The sequence below is a fragment of the Tripterygium wilfordii genome, chromosome 12 (assembly GCF_013401445.1).
Source record: "Tripterygium wilfordii isolate XIE 37 chromosome 12, ASM1340144v1, whole genome shotgun sequence".
NCBI classification, from domain to species: Eukaryota; Viridiplantae; Streptophyta; class Magnoliopsida; order Celastrales; family Celastraceae; genus Tripterygium; species Tripterygium wilfordii.
Window position 1 is genome coordinate 3454432 of NC_052243.1, and position 20125 is coordinate 3474556.

The window sequence follows — 20125 nt, forward strand, 5'->3', positions numbered from 1 at the left end:
GAAAAAAGTTACATATATGGCTACTTGTCTGTAGCTTGGGCTGGGCTTGGCTTCCAAAGTGATGCTTCGTGGGCTTCCTGACTTGGGCTCCCTAACTCCTACTCTGCAAGCATCAATACAAATGTACAATTACAAAATTACAAGACATTGGTAATGGAATTGAAGCGTGGGTGGGGTGTCATTGATCCAAGTCCTTTCCTTTGTTGCATGTTATTTTTAAAGTTGTTGTTTAAAGCCTTGTCCAATTCCTTTTTCTTTTGTGTGCTCACGTTTGACGGTTCGAGTTTGGGTTCATAATAAATGTCTAAAGGACAAACTCGTATGATATACATGGTTATAGCTACGACAAGTACTTCATCTTGTTGGCGACATTATCAAAGATATAGAAAATCTTACTTGTTAATCATATTAAACATGCCTTATTTAGAACATGACAGATTGACAATCAACTCCAATGAGGAAAAACTAAACACAATAATTGACACTTGATCCACAACCAACCGGCGGACCACAGAATTTTGTGTCTTAGGAGCTTATATATATATATATAGGCAAAGAGAATGGGGCATATCTAGATTCTAAGCTAGTGCAATCAACAAAAATAATTTATGTGAACAGCATAAAAAACAAAAGTCACAGCAGAAATAAGATCCCAAAATATGTAAGTAGCGTTTGAACAGACAATGAAGGCGGCACATTGGTCATATAAGAACAAACCTAAACAGGTGTACAGCAAGAGCTTCAATGGTGATGGTGATTGTTTGTCACAATAGAAAATGTCAGCATCGTTTCTAGAGAAATTGTAGCACTTGTGAGGTTTTCAGTGGAGTCGTGAGAAGGAGTTTGCAGCAGTGTCCAGGCGGCATTCATTTCTTGATGTCTCATATCAGTGTTTCATTTCATATATATCGTTATCTACTGGACTGGTCAATCCACACTACTACTCCACACACTTTGTTACATCACGTCTCTCTGCACTTGTAACATTTTGTCTGTTTCAAATCAGTCCATACCAACTCATAATATATAGTTTGAAACCAAAAAAATCGCTTTGTTACCATTTGATAGTTTGAACATAGAAAAAATGTTTGTTACTAGTTTGAAAGTTTTGCTTATTACATTATGCAATTTGACACTACAGAGGCTCATGGTCTGCCCACTCACGTTGAGTTCTCATGGGCGTTATAGGATTTAGAGCATTGTGCGATTTAACACTACAGAGGCTTGTGAACCCACCCACTCGAGTCGAGTACCACAATCTCTCACCTAGGCACAGCACCAGCTCATACTAATCAAGGGCGAAGCTAGGACATAATATGAGGAGAATAGCTAGGGTTGACACATGATTTTATGTTAGGGTGGGCAAAGTTAAATGAGAGTCTAGGAGCAGCGTCCCGAAATTTTTTTGAATTATCTATTAATTGTACATTCGAAAGTACGAAAAAATAACGTTAAAAATCAAAAGTTTTAAAAATATGATAAGTAATAATAGTCACATGTCTTCTTGTCTCAACTATTTGAGCATGATGTGAAATAAGGGGTCTAAATTGACAATTCATGGGATCTTTTCTATACTTTACTATTTACTTAGACCTACTTAAATTTTTGAGGGAGTTGACGTCCTTACTAATATGAGAATTCGCCTCTGATATTAGTTTGAGCCTAAGAAAAACGTTTATTACTAGTTCGTAAATTTAACCACTCATATTATGCATTTCACTTCTTACCCTAGCTAGGTGATGTGAGATTTAGAGCACTGAGCCCTCTCGTCACTCGGTAACTCACTCAACACCACCAAACTTGTGGCCCCAACCCCATCCACTCGAGCCGGGTACTACACACTTGCCTGCAAATTTATGTCATAAGTGTAGAAAAAATACACCACGCTCGTCTGTTGAATATTTATGCCGTATTAATGGATGATTGTGATTTGTGGCATTTGCATCGTGGACACCTTAGTCTAAGAGGATCAAGATAATGAGGGTTCGTTCAACCACTTGTTTCTTTAATGCCTGCGACATTAGCAAGTTTCAGTCACTTGACGTAAAACAGTTTACTCAATTGGAATGATCGTAAGAGTGAAAATGACTCATAATTTATCTGCAAATATCAAAGTATGAAGATTCCCTCCTTCAAGAACCAAGGATAAGACAAAACATAGCACTATACATACATACATACATCTATTTTATGCATAAGTTTCATCGATCAATACTCAATTAATCTTTCTATAAATTAAGTCCCAAGTTCTTGTTTCATTTCATCCAACAATGAAAATGGAAGTTCAAATTACATCCAAAGATACCATAAAACCATCCTCTCCAACACCTCCACACCTTAGAAACTACAAGCTCTCACTTCTTGATCACCTTATCCCAGCTCCTTATGCACCAATTGTGCTCTTCTATCCCTGCAATACTGACTATGTAATTAGTCTAGACTTGCTAAGACAATCTCTCTCGAAAACACTAACTCGGTTTTACCCGCTAGCGGGGACGATGAAAGACGACCTCTCTATCGATTGCAATGATGAAGGAGCCTATTATGTTGAAACAAGAGTGAATTGTACTCTTGATCACTTCCTTACCAAGCCTGATCTCGTGTTGATTCATAAGTTCTTTCCATGTGATCTAATATTGAAGGAATCTGCAGGGACTTTTGCGAGTAATTTTCAAGTGAATGTGTTTGAATGTGGTGGCATTGCGATTGGCATATGTATATCACACAAGGTGGTCGACGGTGCTGCACTGAGCACCTTCATCAAGGCATGGTCTGGCGCTGCCCGTGGATGCGGTGAAGCAATATTGCCTGACTTTGTTGCCAGTTCTCTGTTCCCGACAAGCGATTTATGGCTTCGAGACTCGTCGATCGCCATGTGGGGTTCATTGTTCAGACTAGGCAAGTGTAGGACACAAAGATTTGTGTTTGATTCCTCGGCGATAACCGGTCTCAAGGCCAAAGCAAATCTGAAACTCTGTCCTACTCGTGTCGAGGCAGTCTCGGGTTTCTTGTGGAAGTGTTTGATGAATGCCTCTGAGAAAAAACATGGTTCTCCAAGGCCTTCTTTCTTGACTCACTTAGTGAATTTGCGCAGAAGAATATCACATCCCACGTTGGAGAATTCGATGGGGAACCTCCTCTGGATAGCAGCCACTCGATGCGTGGTCGAGCATAAGCCTGGACTGAAACATTTTGTTACTGAAGTGAAGGAGGCCACATCGAAAATCGACGGTGAGTTTGTCAAGACTCTAAGAAGTGATGAGGGGAGTTCTGTGATGTCTGATTCATTTAAAGAAATAGGTGAATTGGGAAGACAAGGAGTAGAATGTTTTGGGTTTTCAAGTTGGTGTAAGTTTGGGTTCTATGATGCTGATTTTGGGTGGGGAAAACCTGTCTGGGTCAGCAGCTTTGGCATGGATGGTTCGGTATTCATCAACTTAATCATGTTGAACGATACAAGGTTTGGCGATGGAATTGAAGCTTGGGTGACATTGGATGAAGAGGAGATGAACATTTTGGAACACAATCCAGAGCTCGTGGAGTTTGCATCCTTGGACCCAAGTCCTCTACATATTGGTGAGTCCAAGCCATGCTGTTGAGAAGGCTCAACTTTTCACTTGGAAGCCAAAAAGAACTTGTGATCTCACTCCTTTGGGCTGTGTCTAGTTCATCTAGCATTGTAATGCTAATAAGGTGCCCAATCCGTACTTATCTTTAGTATAACTTTTAAGTGCAACTAGTTATGTAAATTTGATGTTATGGAAAGTAAATGGTCTCTCATGATCTTTTCCTTGACATGCTTTTTGGCTAACAACACTGATAGGGATCTCAAAAACAGAAGTGATAGAGATCCAAAAATAGGTATGATCGGAATTCTAACCGTTGGTATCTTAGTTATCCTACATGTGGAGTAGAAAACAATTATGATAGGAATCCCAAAATTTGATATCTTAGTTATCACAGCTTGTTGAGTAGTACGTACAAGATTTCATGTGCAGACATGCGGAGTTCATGAATTCAATTGGCTTGTATGCGTCCAACTCAATAGCTCGAATATCAATTATTGGGATTTTTATCATTCGATCCCAAAAAATTAGTTTTCTAATTATCCCAAATATGATGTGTCAAACTCTGAACGATTTACTTTATTTTCAACTTAAAAAAAAACGATGTGCTGAATTAGTAATCTAAGAATGGCAATGGCCCGGGCCTAGTTGGGTTATGTCATGGCTCATGAAAATGCAATGGGCTTTCTGGCCCATGAATAACAAGGTTTTAGAGTAAAAAAAAATTATGTCAAAACTAATTTATCAATTGAACACGACGACTGAGATGGACAATCTGGGCTGCACCATGATTGTCCATCGTTAAGAGAGGATTACAAAGTAGAACAGTTGGCCAAAGAATTCAGGACTAAAAATCACCTGATGTTTTATGCAAATTATAGCTGTCCATTTATATAGGAATCTTGCCTCTTCTTGCTCTGGCTCACAATGATAATGTGCTTGAAAATTTACGAGATTATGTTTCCTACTCTCTTCATTATATGTTTCAGCAATCATTGCTTTGATGGCGCGGATGAATGATGATGGTATGCAATTCAGATAGAAAGTCACATTATTATGTTAACAGCTTTGCTCACAAATTAGCTAAATATATGTGCTAATGATTCCTATTAGAGATGAAAGAAAGAAAGAAACAACTGGTGCTCAAAGCTCATGGATAATTAAGTCTGCTACTGGACTTCAATGTCTTTGCTTCACTGAATAATGTAATTGTGTACTGATGTTTTGAGGTCAAAACCTTAGAAAGCTCTCTGGTCATTGGTTATTCTTTGAAGTTATGCCTCTCGACTCTTGATATATCTATGGTGGAGCCTCATAGTCATGGAGCTAGTTTGTGAATTGCTTCAGTTTCAAAGGAAAAAAGAACAAAAATCTTATAAATGGGACATGTTATGAAAACTGCATCGTAAACGTACGTTGTATTCCATTGTCAATAATATACAATTACAATGAGTGATACATATTTTCTTTGCCATCTTAGGCAGTGTTAGAATTACAATTCAGGATTTCATCGGTTCATTCAACTTCCAAACTGTCAAACCGCCTGATGTATCGCCAGTAAAGAACAGACCCTCTGGACCAAGGTCAATTGCTTGTACTTCCCCGCCGGAGAATATCTTGTCCTTCTCCATAAACGAAGGTAATTCATAGCATCGAACAATTTTGTCGTCGCAGGAGCATAATAAAATTGGTTTACCTTCTGCATCACTCACCCCACAAAGAGCAAGCGCACCATGTTCCACGTCATGGGTGTAAGTCACCTCCAAGTTGCCATCTTCAGTAGCAAACCAAACATGTATCTTCTGATCCAATGAGCAAGACAGCAGGAATTGATCCCAACAAAGGAGTGACATTACAGCAGCATTGTGCCTGTGTAATGTATGTGTACACTGTAATGTGATCAGATCCCATGCCTTGATTGTTCCGTCCAACGATCCCGAGTAGAGCCCCTTTACTCCAACAGTCAGACATGTCACAGCAGAAGTATGACCTTGCAGAGAAGCAGAAATCTGAAAGGGAGGATCAGTTGCAGAACTACCCTTCCATGCTGTAATAGTACCATCTTGTGAACCAGCAAAAAGAACATCATTCCCAACAACCATGGCATGGACCTGCCCAACTGGTCCTTCGAGGCTGTAGTCCACACAAGTCTGAATGTTGCAGGCCTTAACAACGTTCGGCAAACCCAGAAAAACCCATGGACCTTCACTAATTAAAGACCCAATTTCACTCCCAAGATTCACTAATTTCACGCACTGGCCAGTACTGCAATCCCAAACCTTCACTATTCCATCTATGCTGCCTGAACAGAGCTTGTCAGATTCAGCTAGAAGCGCAATCCCAGAGATGGGCCTTTTGTGCCCTTCAAGCTTCGCCAATATTGAGAACCCGTCACCGTAAGAACATGAACGCAAGTCCTGGCATCTATCTCCTTTCGCACTTTCCCCGTAGACCGAATTTCCGCAAACCCTATTTGGGGCCTTTTGTTCAGAGCAACTACCAGTAGGCGCCGTGCTTGGAAGTGATGAGGTTTTTGAGTAATCATAATTGGTATTAATCTTCCTTGGCCGGTCCGGCTGCTGTTTGGTTCTGCCATGAACGGAAGAGTGCGGGCCATGCGGGGGCAATTCTCCATGAACGAAGTTACAGGGGTTTCTCGTGCACCTTCCAGCCAACCAAAACGAACAGACGATGCCCTTTTTACGACTTGTGTATACTCGTCCAGGTCTAGTATAGACAAATCTTTCAGGCCTCCGATTGAATGTAGTCCTCGCAGTCTCAGTCGCCATGGTGAAAATACTTGATGCGAAGCGATCACAACAAATAATGAAACGAGGGGGACGAACCAGAGATTGAACTTGTGTCGAATTGCTTTCAATGGTGTGATTTATATGTAGGGTTTCGAATTTCAATTACTAAATCCTAATCGTATTATGATTCAGACTGCGTCACAACTGTATACTGTATATGATATGAATCATATGATAGGTTAAATCATGGAGAGATTGAGATTACGGACGTCACAAGGATTAGGAATCCTTATTATATTCTTACAAACTTTCTTTCAATCATCTTCGGGTACAAATACTGACAAGCAACAGAGTTTTCTGCAAAATCCTGACACCATGACGGTCATGAAGAGATGCCACTACGACGTGCTGGGTCTTCAACGCGACTGTTTAGAGGAGCAAATCCGATCGGCATACCGGAAGCTCGCCAAAGAGCGCCACCCTGACAAGAGGTTCCAGTCCGGACTGAGCGTGGAGAAAGCCACGGCCAAGTTCCAAGAACTCGTTAATGCCTACAACGTCCACTCCGACCCGTTATCCCGTGTCCAGTACGACCGACAGGTCCACCACCGCCGTATCATCTTTTCCAATGCGAGACCCAAACCAACACCAAAGCGCGAACCGACCCGGAAACCCAACACTAAACAACCAGCCAAATTTCCAATCCCCAACTTCTCATTCATGTCCAACACTGATTTCTCGGGTTACGGCGCCACTGGGAACGGGTTCTACAAGGTGTATTCGGATATATTTAACAAGATACACGAAATCGAGGTGGAATTTGTGAAATTTTCCGGGGCGAGTTTGAGATCGGTTCCGGAGGCTCCGAATATGGGGAATTCGGATACTCCATATAAGGCAGTTAAGGGGTTTTATGAATACTGGCTAGGGTTTAGTACGGTCATGGATTTCGGGCACAATGACAAGGAGATGATCAAGAGGCTGAAGGCGAGGCAGGAACACAATCGGCGCGTGAGGAGTTTGGCAGCGATTGCAATGGAGAAAGACAAGAGAATGATTGAGGTGGTAGAGAAGAACGAGAAGGAGAAGGAGAAGTCGAGGCAATGGATGGAATGGATCGTGAAGAACAAAGTGGAGACGGAGGATGTGCGGCAGTGGAGAGAAAAGATGCAGGAGCAGATGATGCAGAGACGAAGGAGGTTTGAGGCACGGTGAGTACTGAGATATGATATCAGGCAACAATCGGAAGAATCATTAGCATTATTTGGCCATGCTTAATGACGATTATTGACAAATTTACTTCTTCCACAGGCCAATTTGATTCTTGAGGAGGTATAGTTCCACAATGTTATTCTAACTGTGAACTAGATTTCATTGAAATTTGTGCATTTTTTTGTTGTTGAAGTCAATTTGATTTGGTTTTTTTTTTCCTTGTTAATCGAGAACACTTATCATGTGGATATCGGATATGAGTCTAAATCGGACGGACTCGCGAGCTACGAAATTTCTCACTTACGACATGGTAAGTTAGGCCATGGAATTGATTTGTAAAACATTGGAGATTTGGTTATTTCGCTTTCTTATTTAGTTGATAGTTTTACTCTGTTTTCCTTTCCAAGTCAGTAGTACAATTTCATACATCGGTTTTTTTTGTTTGTGGAAGTTAATATATGGGAATTTAGCCATGCCTTTGCATGCTTTGGTAGTTCAGAGCAAGAAGACATAAGTGTGCATGAAACCAAGTCTGCCTTTTCTTATAGTAATGTCTATTAGCTTCAACGTGGACTTGAAGTCAGCACGCTCCTTTGGATATTTGCTTGCTTGAATGGTGAATGATGACTGGTTTGTGGGAAAGGTGAGTACTTGGGTGTTATCATTCACCTCCCTGATTAACTCCCTGTTTGGATTTCAGTACGCTCTTTGGGTAATGCTCATTTGCTTGATGTATTCCTGATATGCAGATTCTAATTCTATGGGTCTACTTGTGATGGGATCCTTGTTGAAGTTCATGGAAGTTGCTGGTAGTGGCGGTCAAAAGTTGTCTGCTCCTGGATCTTCAATAAGCATGGCTTTGGACCTCTTGCAAATGTCCATGAATGTGTCTCCTTGCGTTTGGCCTAACCAGCCCCCGCCCTCCCATACTGAGCCCCAACAACTAGTTTTCCCCATGATGATTCCCAGAGAAACGTACTGCTAACCCATTCTCACTTTCTGATACGTAACCAACTAGCTCACTCCCTTACAGCTTAGAGTCCACACCCAACCCTCTCTTAGTGAATACCACTCCACCCATATATTATTACCATCTCCACCACCCTTCTAGATTTACCCAGCAATATCGTAGTCACTCAGATGCCATCTGCAATCTGAAGTTGGATGTTTCCCTTCATAGACAGCTGCAGTTATGGATTACATCATAGCCATGCAATGAATTCAAATCCTCTATCTACGCCTGACTTTGTGGAATGATTCACTGCATTGTTTCTTTCGCTCCTTGTATGCACAAACTTGCATTGTTGCTAAGCCTGAATACCATGCATTGAGGTCTTCTGTGCCATTTTGCATGGCCTTTTAAGGTTTGTCCATCATCCAGCTTATTCCGTTTAAAGATTTAGATTCAATTATATGTTTAATCCCACAACTGTCTTGTAGATTGGCGCTAACTTCAATTGAATTTCTGATGTCTTTGACCTCAACTTCATTTGAATCTAGGGTTCGACGGGGTTGAAAAGATACACTTGAACTTCCCTGCTTCATCCCTCAACACACCTCCCATACCAGCTTTCCCTGGTTCACCTTAGCAGCACAATCAACATTCCATGTCAACTACCCGCTTGTGGTTCTACCCATTCGCACTTTGGTCTGTGGTACATTTTTCTACTCTCATGGTCCAATTCATTAGTATATATATGTGTTTGGTATTGGTAGTCATAGGAAAAAAATGCCAAATATAATTTTGAACATTTACATCCATCTGGGTTAATTTGTTTTAATAAATTGAACAAATCCCATCATGAATTATTACTAAAAAGGTAACTTTTAATTTCTTATCACTTGTGTGTTATGTTACTGTACTATTCATCATTGTGACTCCTTGCACTGACCGCAAGTTCCATGATATAGATGTTGAACATGCTTCATCACAGTCAATCCGTTTATGAATTCTTTTCTAACGTTCCAAAAACATGAGAGATAGCCTGCAAGGTAATGTATAATCGGGTATTATGATATTGACTTTGAATTTGGATGGTGAAGCCAATTTGTGCTAGCTTGTGTTGTTTCTCCTTAATCGACCCATATTGTTTCATGAATTCTATTGTCATTTAAAAGTTTTCAGATGCCCCTAAGCCTCTCTTAGGGTTGGCTTGCAGGGATATCCGTGGTTCAGGACAAGGAACAATGGCTGAATAAAAACAGGTGATCTCGCTCTACAAATTCAGGTACAAAATTAGTTTTGTTTTCCATTGATGTTCTTGTGATTTCATGTTTTTTTTCCTTTTAACTCGCTTGTGCATAGAAAGAGTGCTTTAGTTTTAGCGGACTCCACTAATTTGAATGTTCAAAATTGTCTGCCTTCCCTCATGTAGCACACCGGACTACCCAACTCTTCTTGTAGTGGGCGTAATGGGCCTACTATATTTGTAGCCCAATTTGTACTCTTCTAGGTCTTATCTTTATAAAGCCCACTTAGCGATTGAGGTGATGTGTCAATGTCACTGTAACTCATACCTAATTGAGTTGAAGAGCACTCTTAATCTCTAAACAACTCTCGAGCTTATTTGAGCGTCGGAGAGATCCACGAGAACAAACTCAGGGCCCCCGTGATGAGGATCAAGGAAGACTGGTAAAAAATGCCTATAATCGAGCTCATAGGATGAAAAGATTAAGGATGGACGTGAGCTGGACAGTCACGAGGAGGTTGGCTTGGATGCCATGTAGACTTTCGTGCATGGGAGCGAGATAATGGATGAAAAGGCCACGTCAGCAGAGGAACAAATTAGCCAAGAATCATGTGGATCAGTTATCGTAAATATTACATAATAATAGGACTCTGTTTGTCCAATAGGTTACCACCTAAAAAACATGTTGTTGTGTAATAATCCCAAAACATGAATAGGAATTCCTATATTCCACATGATAAAATGGCTTCTGAATATTGTGCATCGCATGTGCACAATTTCTAGGGAAAATACGTAATAATTTCTAGAATCATGACTTTTGTGATGAAAAATATTTAATGATCTTGATACACCATATCATACGTTGGCGTGGTGCTAAATTCACGGATATCATACGTTGGCGTGGTGCTTACACACCCAACGTATGGTTGAGGATGATTAGAATTGACTTATAAATGAAACCAGAAATACCTTTTTAGGAGGAAATCAAACTCCACTTCTATATTTGTATTTTCTTTTTCTTTTTCATGTCTGATCCCGTAAAATATTCTTCAAGACATTTTTCTTGATTTAAGTGAACTGATCCAAAATCCGCTTGTCTCTCAGATTCTTTTTCTTCTTCATTTTTATTCTTGACTTCAATATTTTTTATTTTTTTCATTCGAGAATGATAATATAAAAGTATCTCTTTTTTTCTTTTTATTTACCTTATTTTTTTCAAAAACATTTTCATTCAAATCAAAAAGGAGTAACTAGAACCATTGAATAAAGCAACAAGTTGGTCAGACTTTCTTAAGCAAAGCAAGACTATTCATGAATACGGATACTTACACCCACACCACACCACACCACACGTTTGTGTATGGATATTAAATTCACAGTCAACTCCTCTGCTAGAGAGTAACAATGGAGGTTGAGATAATATCCAACCACTGCATCAAACCCTCATCACCAACACCCCATCATCTCAAAACCCACAAGCTCTCCCTTCTTGATCAATTAGGCTGTCAAGTACACTTCCCTGTACTCCTCTTCTATCCCATGAACCAAGTCACAACAGAGCTTGCAAAAATTAATGTTCTCTCTCAAAGATCATTAGTGTTAAAACAGTCTCTGTCCGAAACACTAACTCGCTACTACCCCCTCGCTGGGAAGATTAAGGATGATCGTTCCATTGATTGTAACGACGATGGGGCACATTATGTTGAGGCTAGAGTTAATTGTGGTTTGCTTGATTATCTTAAGCAACCTGATCTCTCAAAACTTCCTAAATTCCTTCCCTATGAGAACCAATTTAGTGAGTTAGGAGGTCATGTTGTTTTAGTACAAGAAAATGTCTTTACATGTGGTGGTGTTGCTATAGGCACTGTTGTTTCACATCGAATTTTTGATGGAGCAGCGGTAAGTAGATTTCTAATAACTTGGTCTGCAATTGCTCGAAACTCGAGCGAATCGACTACCCTTTTCCCTGATTTAAATGCGTCTTCATTCTTCCCACAAATTACTACACTCCCAAAAGATTTACCTTCTATGTCAAGTGTCTTTCTCAGAACAGGCAGATCTATTACCAGGAGATTTGTGTTCGATGGATCCGCCATAGCACACCTCAAGCACAAATCAAGCAGCTCAAGCTTGCAGAACCCATCACGAGTGGAGGTCGTGTCTGCGCTCTTCGTCAATTGGATGACGGCTGCTTGTAATGCAAAGTTAGGTATGTATAAGCCTACTATGATAACACATACAGTTAACATGCGTCGAAGGGCAACGCCACCATTTCCAGAAGGTATTTGTGGGAATTTTTGTTGCCTCGCAGCGACATTAGTAGAAGGTGAGGAAACAGGATTGCCTAGTATGGTGCGCCGAATAAGAGAAGGAATATCGAGAATCAATGGTGATTATGTGAAGAAACAGCAAGGGGATGGAGGATTGGACAGCATTTTGGAGGGTATTGAAGAGATGAAAGAGTCATTTTGTAGTGGAGCACCTGGTGGAACTGGACACATTGGGGTCAATAGTTGGTGTAACTTTGGGTTATATGGTGTTGACTTTGGGTGGGGAAAGCCTTTATGGATTCCCTACGTTGGGTTGGAGGAATCTAAGACTCTGTACAAGAATGTGATTGTTCTCATGGATACTAGGCAGGTTAATGGAGTTGAAGCATGGGTGCGATTGGATGAACAAGACATGGCTTTACTTGAACAAGATAAGGAGTTCCTTTGTCTTGTCTCTTCAGATCCAAGTCCTCTAGATATGGGTGACCCCAATTCAAGCCCTTGAAACTTTCTGTATGATTGAATAAATCATATCTGAAATCGTATAGATATGAGATTGTACAATTATAAGGCTAGTTTGGTAGAGCATTTGTAAAGTAGTAGATATGCCAACAGAAATGGTGATCGTAGAAATGTTGGATAATTTTAGTAGTAGATATGCTGCTTGAATGCTGGGTAGGTGTTTGGTTGAATTTTTGCTGTTAACGTTTGTGCTGTGTAGCATATTGTGATAAATACGTGTAGGGGTATTATACATTTTAATTGTATACATTGTATCCAAACATACAAATTTTATAAAATCAATAAATTAATTTAAATTAATTGAAGATAATAATAAATTATTAATCTAATTAATTTATTTATTAAATTAGAAGGATTTTATTAATAACACATTAACACTATTCATTCCTAAGTTCTTGTATTGTAACTCAGTTTGAAATCCATAATCAAATTGACAAGACATCATACCAATAAAAGAATCAAAACATAAAGCAGGTTTGCAATCCACCTAATAAATCCAAATTCAAAAGTGATGGCAGTAGAACAAAGACATCACAAGGCATGATCATACCAATAAAAGAATTTCAAACAGAACAATTGGTTGTAATGGAAGGATTATTTTATTCGAAATTCACAACAGCGGGACAAGAACTCAGTTTGCAATCCATAATCAAAGTCACGACGCATGGCACAATAAAATTCTATTATATAAATACAAATTCACAAGTAAAAACATAGCACTAGAACTCAGTTTGCAAATTTCATTTGATCAAATTCACAAGGCATGTTAGAATAAAAGAATGAAAAACAGAACAATAGGTTCGTTATACCATATCCAGTTGCAAAAATCATATAATAATTCGTAATACCATATCCAATTGCACCAAGAACATTAGGTTCGAACACATGTGGGAATTCGAACAGATTCATACATGAACCCATAGCGATTGATCGATTTACGCGGTGAGGGAGAGCAGTTTGAGATGGAAGAAGGTTACCTTTTGTCGAATCGAAGTTATTATGCCGTTTGCGGTGGTCATCGACTTGCCGGTGGACTTCGTCGGTACAACGTGGCGATGAGATTCATTTCGTGAACAATACGGCATAGCATATCAATTAGCCCTAATCGTACGTGAAGGATAACTTCAATAGAAGAAGGGTATAACGGGAATTAAGTGAAAATCATGGGGACAAATGAGTTCATAAATGGTGAAATGCTAGTAAAATGGTCCAAAATAAAAGCATTTCAAAAGTAGTCTTTTATGCGGTCAAAAAGCTCATCGATTTTTTAGTTCAAAATTGTTGTTTGGATGTTTATTAGCATTTATACTAGTAAAAAAAGTCATCCTAATGGGCTCATAATGTTACTGTTTCGATGTTACTGTTTTGAAAATGTAACATTATACAATCAAATAATTTAACTTATTTTCTTAATCCTCTATGTTTTGAAACTGTAAAACTATACAATCAAAATATTAGCATATCAAAATATTATTTTCTTAATAATATATAGAAAGCGTCTTTAGTTTTAGAGGGGACTCCACTAATTTGAACGTTGAAAGTTGTATGCCTTCCTTCATCTAGCACACGGGTGACGGGACTACCCAACTATTCTTGTAGCGTGTTTAATGGGCCTAGTATATTTGTAGCCCAATTTGTACTCTTTTGGGTCTTATCTTTCTGCCTGTTTGGCAGGCGCCTCTGCCCTGCAAACAGACGAAATTCATTAACGGATCCGTTGGCACATGTCAACGGATGCTGCCTTGTTTTTTTCTTCATTTTTTATATGTGAAGCCCACGTTATCATTATGTCTCTTACTTTGTTGCATAAATTAATGTGGGCCACATAACTTTAATAATATATATTTAATACATTATTTGGTTTTATAAACAAGCTTTTGAGAAACAGTAAATATTTTGTCAATAAATTTAATATTTATAAAAAAAGAAAATACATATTAATGAGCTTAATATTTTACTTCTAACATTCATCCACTTTTAATTATATTAATATTTTTTATTAATTTATGAGATTTTAAATAAAAATAATATTAACATTGCTAGTGTAATGTGGGCCCGCCCACAGTATTAAACATATATATTTAATGAAGTAATTAATTTATGGAATAAATACACCTTAAATATTAAATTAAATTCAATATTTGTAAAGATTTAAGTGCAAAATTAATCAAATCATTCGTTTAATAAGAAAATGATTAAAAATTTATTATTAAATTCAAGACAATACTTTTTAATCAATAGTTTTATTTTTAATTCTTAAAACATCTCACAACATATTTCACAGCTTTAAGCTCCTATATAAGACCCACATAACGATTGGGATAATGTATCAATGTCAATGTCACTCATACCTAATTGAGCTGAAGGGCGCTCTCAATCTCTAAACGACTCTCGATTTTACTTGAACATCGGAGATATCTCTGAAAACAAACTTAGGGCCCCATAGCTTAATATTCTTCTTATGTAGGTCATCGAAGAACAGTCAAAGTCTACTAAAACAACGAAATGAAAAGTCATATTTCTTCCCTCTATTTCCTTTAAAGTAGAAAAGATTTTCCTTTAAATGGTGTGGGAGTTATCTTCTTCTTTCTTTTCTTTTTTTTTTTTTTTTTGGTCAAAACCAAATAAAAGGTTCTTCTGTCTAAGTTCCAACTATCCTATCATCCGTTGATCATGAAAAAGACTAATTAACATCTATATAGACTATTTAATTTACAACTAATTGAATTCCTACAATCTATGAAGTTGACAATCCATCGATGAATCAGATCCATTTTTTTTTTAATTATTTTTTTTTGGAAAAACTCTCTAAGAAGTTTCGTGGAAGAGTCCCAAGACATGGATAGGAATTACCATATTCCACATGATAATGGCTTCTCATTGTGCTTCGCATGTGGACAATTTTCTAGGGAAAATGCATAATAATTTCCACGATCATGACTTTTTGCGAGAAAAAATATTCAATGGTCCTGGCATATCATATCATAACGTTGGCATATTGGCGTGGTGTTAAATTCATGGATGATTGAGGATGATTTGAAATTTGACTTGTAAACTAAGTATTTGCATGTCCAACCATCCACGATTTAACATCACAATCCATATCCATGAAATGTCATACTACTATTGATGTTGATACACCACAGCATCAGCATGTGGCGTGGAATATGAGATCCACCGAATATTTTCTCATGTGTGAAAGCAAGTTGGCGGAAATCGAAATTTCCTTCTGTACTAATTTGTTAACGCGTTGACCACGATTGGCCAGACTTTCATAAGCAAAGCAAGGTTATTCATGAATATGTCCAAATGACTTCTCGTATACAACACGCATACTTACACCTATATAAACATGTGTGTATGGATATTAAATTCACATCCAACTCTTTTGACTGAGAGTAACAATGGAGGTTGAGATAATATCCAACCACTGCATCAAACCCTCATCACCAACACCCCATCACCTCAAAACCCACAAGCTCTCCCTTCTTGATCAATTAGGCTGTCAAGTACACTTCCCTGTACTCCTTTTCTATCCCATGAACCAAGTCACAACAGAGCTTGCAAAAATTGATGTTCTCTCTCAAAGATCATTAGTGTTAAAACAGTCTCTGTCCGAAACACTAACTCGCTACTACCCCCTCGCTGGGAAGATTAAGGATGATCGTGCCATTGATTGTAACGACGATGGGGCACATTATGTTGAGGCTAGAGTTAATTGTGGTTTGCTCGACTATCTTAAGCAACCTGATCTCTCAAAATTTCCTAAATTCCTTCCCTATGAGAACCAATTTAGTGAGTTAGGAGGTCATGTTGTTTTGGTACAAGAAAATGTTTTTACATGTGGTGGTGTTGCTATAGGCATTGTTGTTTCACATAGGATTTTTGATGGAGCAGCACTGAGTAGATTTCTAATAACTTGGTCTGCAATTGCTCGAAACTCGAGCGAGTCGACTCCCCTTTTCCCTAATTTCAATGCGTCTTCATTCTTCACACAAATTACTCCACTCCCAAAAGATTTACCTTCCATGTCAAGTGCCTTTCTCAGAACAGGCAGGTCTAGTACCAGGAGATTTGTGTTCGATGGATCCGCCATAGCACACCTCAAGCACAAATCAAGCAGCTCAAGCTTGCAGAACCCATCACGAGTGGAGGTCGTGTCTGCGCTTTTCGCCAATCGGATAATGGCTGCTCGTAATGCAAAGTTAGGTGTGTATAAGCCTACTATGATAACACATACAGTTGACTCGCGTCGAAGGGCAATGCCACCATTTCCAGATGGTACTTGCGGGAATTTTTCTTGGTTCGCGGCGACATTAGTAGAAGGTGAGGAAAAGGGATTGGATAGTCTGGTGTGCGGAATAAGAGAAGGAATATCGAGAATCAATGGTGATTATGTGAAGAGACTGCAAGGTGATGGAGGATTGGACAGCATTTTGGAGGGTATTGAAGAGATAAAAGAGTCGTTTTGTAGTGGAGCACCTGGTGGAACTGGACACATTGGGGTCAATAGTTGGTGTAACTTTGGGTTCTATGGTGTTGATTTTGGGTGGGGAAAGCCTATATGGGTTCCCTACGTTAGGATGCGTCAATCCAAAGATCGATACTTGAATGTGGTTGTTCTTATGGATACAAAACAGGGTAATGGAGTAGAAGCATGGGTGCAATTGGATGAACAAGACATGGCTTTACTTGAACAAGATATGGAGTTCCTTTGTCTTGTCTCTTCAGATCCAAGTCCTCTTGATATGGGTTACCCCAATTCAAACCCTTGAAAATTTCTGTATGATTGAATAAATCAGGTACTACCATAACAAAAAAAGAAAGAAATACTAGTATGGGTTGTAATTTGATGTTTCTTGAGCATGTGTGAAATTCTGTCATTCACTTTTCTGATGGTTTCTTGATTTCATGTTCGAGTTGAATTATGTTGGTTAATGTAGTTTGTAGTCACTGTAAGATTAGTCACGTTTCAACTCGGCCATAGGACTTTCCAACGTTTCAACTTAGTAAGTTGAAGTTTAAAAGTGTTCCAATTATGTTGGTTAATGTAATTTGTAGTCATAGCAAGTTGAATTATGTTGGCCGAATGTAAATCGTCCACACAAACATTGTAGTTAACAGTCAACCCCCATGTAAGCGGGTTACCGACATTATAGTTTGTACATTCGATGATCGAGTTGGAACGTGACCAATCTTTTTATAACTGCAAGTTATATTAACCCGAATTTGACAGCACGTGTATCGACGGTTTGACCTATGGTGTGGAGAGTCTTTACAAATTCAGGTACAAAATTATTTTCGTTTTCCATTGATGTTCTTGTGATTTCATGTTTTTTTTTTTCCTTTTTTTTATCAGACACACCAACACAGATTACACACCACACTATGACAGACCAAAAAAATGATACGGTGGATCATGACCATAATGCAACCAGCATTGGAAATCAGAAATAAAATGCGTGGGAATGCTGCCTGAAAGCTTCAAAGCAATGGCCCATTTGGCGAAAGCATCCTCCCAGGCATTTTTCCTTTTAACTAGTTGTGCATAGTGTAGAATTGTATGTTTGGTTTACTCAATTGAGTGCCCCTGATGTCGTATATATCAATACATTTGTAAGTTTACATAAATTACCTTTGTATAGATATACATTAATATATAGAAAGCATGCTTTAAGATCCCTTTGGTAGACAATTTTGACTGTAGCATATATTGTAAATAATAAATGGTGGTAATAAATGATAGCAGATATGGTGATTGAAATATTGGTAGCTGTTTGGTTGTACTTAGAGATGGTAAAAAAAAACCAATCCGAGCACTATCCGCAGGGTACCCGATCCGTTTAAAACACGAAAATCGCTCCCATAGGTTTTGGAAACTGTTTTGGTTTTGGTTTTCATAACCGTTTTATGGTCGGGGTTTGGTTTTTGATGTTGGGTTTAGGGTACCCAAACCTTTTAATAAAAAGATTTATTATAGTAATAATATTATAAATAATCTATAAAGGTATACTACTAGGATACTAAATTATAACATGATAAAACATATTGAAAAGTATATATTAATAAAACTAATAAAACTATAAATTAGAAACATACCAATAAAACTATAAATTGTACTAATTTCAATTATAAAATCATAATTAATATAAATCATACTCCATATTAATTTATATTAACATAATCATCAAAGAAAAAAAAATATTAAAAGTTAAATGATAAACGGGTACACGATGATAAACGATTATAGAATGATTCCGGGTTTGAAAATTTAAATGTTTTTTTAAATGGTTTTGATATAGAGTATCTTAAATGGAAAGTGTTTTGATATTTGCTAATTGGAAGGGTACCCGAATGTCATCCCTAGTTGTACTTTTATTGGTAGCATATATTGTGTTAAAATTATTGTATAATTTACGTGCAGGGCGTTTTATTCATTTAAGTTGTAATTGATTTAAATAAATAACAAAATATATTATAAACAATTTCTAACAGGAATAATAACATTATTAAATAAATTAAATAAGATAAATATGGAGGGACATGTATTGACCAAAGAAGTCTGTACTGGGGACCACACCAGTAGTTGAGCAGCCAAAGAAATGAGAAACGTAAAAAGCTGACATAATTTAAGGTAATTTTGTAATCCGTTTCAAAATGGTCATATTATTTCACTGTAATTGTCTCGATAGATGGGCCCCGAAAGGGCCGTTTGTTCAACTTAACAATATATGGTGAAGTAACCATAAATTGTTGTCCAAACGGGGCCTTAGTTTTGGAGGACTCCACTAAGTTGAATGTTCAAAATTGTATGCCTTCCCTCATCTAGCACACGGGACTACCCAACTCTTCTTGTAATGGGTTTAATGGGCCCACTATATTTGTGGCCCAATTTGTACTCTTCTGGGTCTTATATTTATACGGCCCACTTAGCGATTATGGTGATACATCAATGTCAATGCCAGTTATACCTAATTAAGTCGAAAAACACTCTCAATCTCTAAACAACTCTCGAGGTTACTTGAGCGTCGGAGAGATCCCCGACAACAAATTTAGAGCCCCTGTACCTTAATATTATTTTTGTGCAGGTCATCAAAGAATAGTCGAAGTCTACTAAAACGACAAAATGAAGAATCATATTTCCTCTCTCTATTTCCTTTAAAGTACAAAAGATTTTCCTTTAATTATCTTCTTCGTTCTTTTATTATTTTTTTTTTGTAAAAACCAAATAAAGGGTTCTACAATCTAAGTTCCAACTATCCTTATCGTCCATTGATCATGAAAAAGACTAATTAACATCTATATAGACTATTTAATTTACAACTAATTGAATTCCTACAATCTATGAAGTAGACAATCCATAGATGAATCAGTTCCATTTTTTGTTTTTATTTTTCTTTTGGAAAAACTCTCTAGGAAGTGTCGTAGAAGAGTCCCAAGACATGGATGGGAGTTCCGACATTCCACATGATAATGGCTTCTCATTGCACTTCGCAAGCGGACAATTTCTAGGAAAAAGGCGTAATAATTTCCAAAATCTTGACTTTTGTGATGAAAAATATTCGATGATCCTATACACCATCTGCCTTTCCACAATGTTCCCATGAGCGAAACGT

General features: G+C 38.1%; 4 protein-coding genes across 4 annotated transcripts; 3 read left to right on the plus strand and 1 right to left on the minus strand.

The window, feature by feature from the left end:
- The first annotated feature begins 2270 nt into the window (after positions 1–2270).
- LOC120011590 (stemmadenine O-acetyltransferase-like) lies at positions 2271–3789 on the plus strand. The gene has a single exon (XM_038862744.1). The coding sequence runs from the start codon at positions 2271–2273 to the stop codon at positions 3597–3599; it is 1329 nt and encodes a 442-aa protein (XP_038718672.1). The 3' UTR covers positions 3600–3789.
- Positions 3790–4965: 1176 nt separating this feature from the next.
- On the minus strand, positions 4966–6370 carry LOC120010315 (zinc finger CCCH domain-containing protein 63-like). The gene has a single exon (XM_038861085.1). The coding sequence runs from the start codon at positions 6353–6355 to the stop codon at positions 5066–5068; it is 1290 nt and encodes a 429-aa protein (XP_038717013.1). The 5' UTR covers positions 6356–6370; the 3' UTR covers positions 4966–5065.
- A 23-nt stretch (positions 6371–6393) lies between these two features.
- Positions 6394–7806, plus strand: LOC120010316 (DNAJ protein JJJ1 homolog). Its single transcript, XM_038861086.1, has 2 exons — positions 6394–7527; positions 7628–7806. Exons 1-2 carry the CDS (start codon positions 6563–6565, stop codon positions 7635–7637), a joined length of 975 nt encoding a protein of 324 aa, XP_038717014.1. The 5' UTR covers positions 6394–6562; the 3' UTR covers positions 7638–7806.
- A 3273-nt stretch (positions 7807–11079) lies between these two features.
- Positions 11080–17588, plus strand: LOC120010314 (stemmadenine O-acetyltransferase-like). The gene is made up of 2 exons (XM_038861084.1): positions 11080–12457; positions 17250–17588. The coding sequence occupies exons 1-2, from the start codon at positions 11122–11124 to the stop codon at positions 17282–17284; spliced, it is 1371 nt and encodes a 456-aa protein (XP_038717012.1). The 5' UTR covers positions 11080–11121; the 3' UTR covers positions 17285–17588.
- Positions 17589–20125: the final 2537 nt, after the last annotated feature.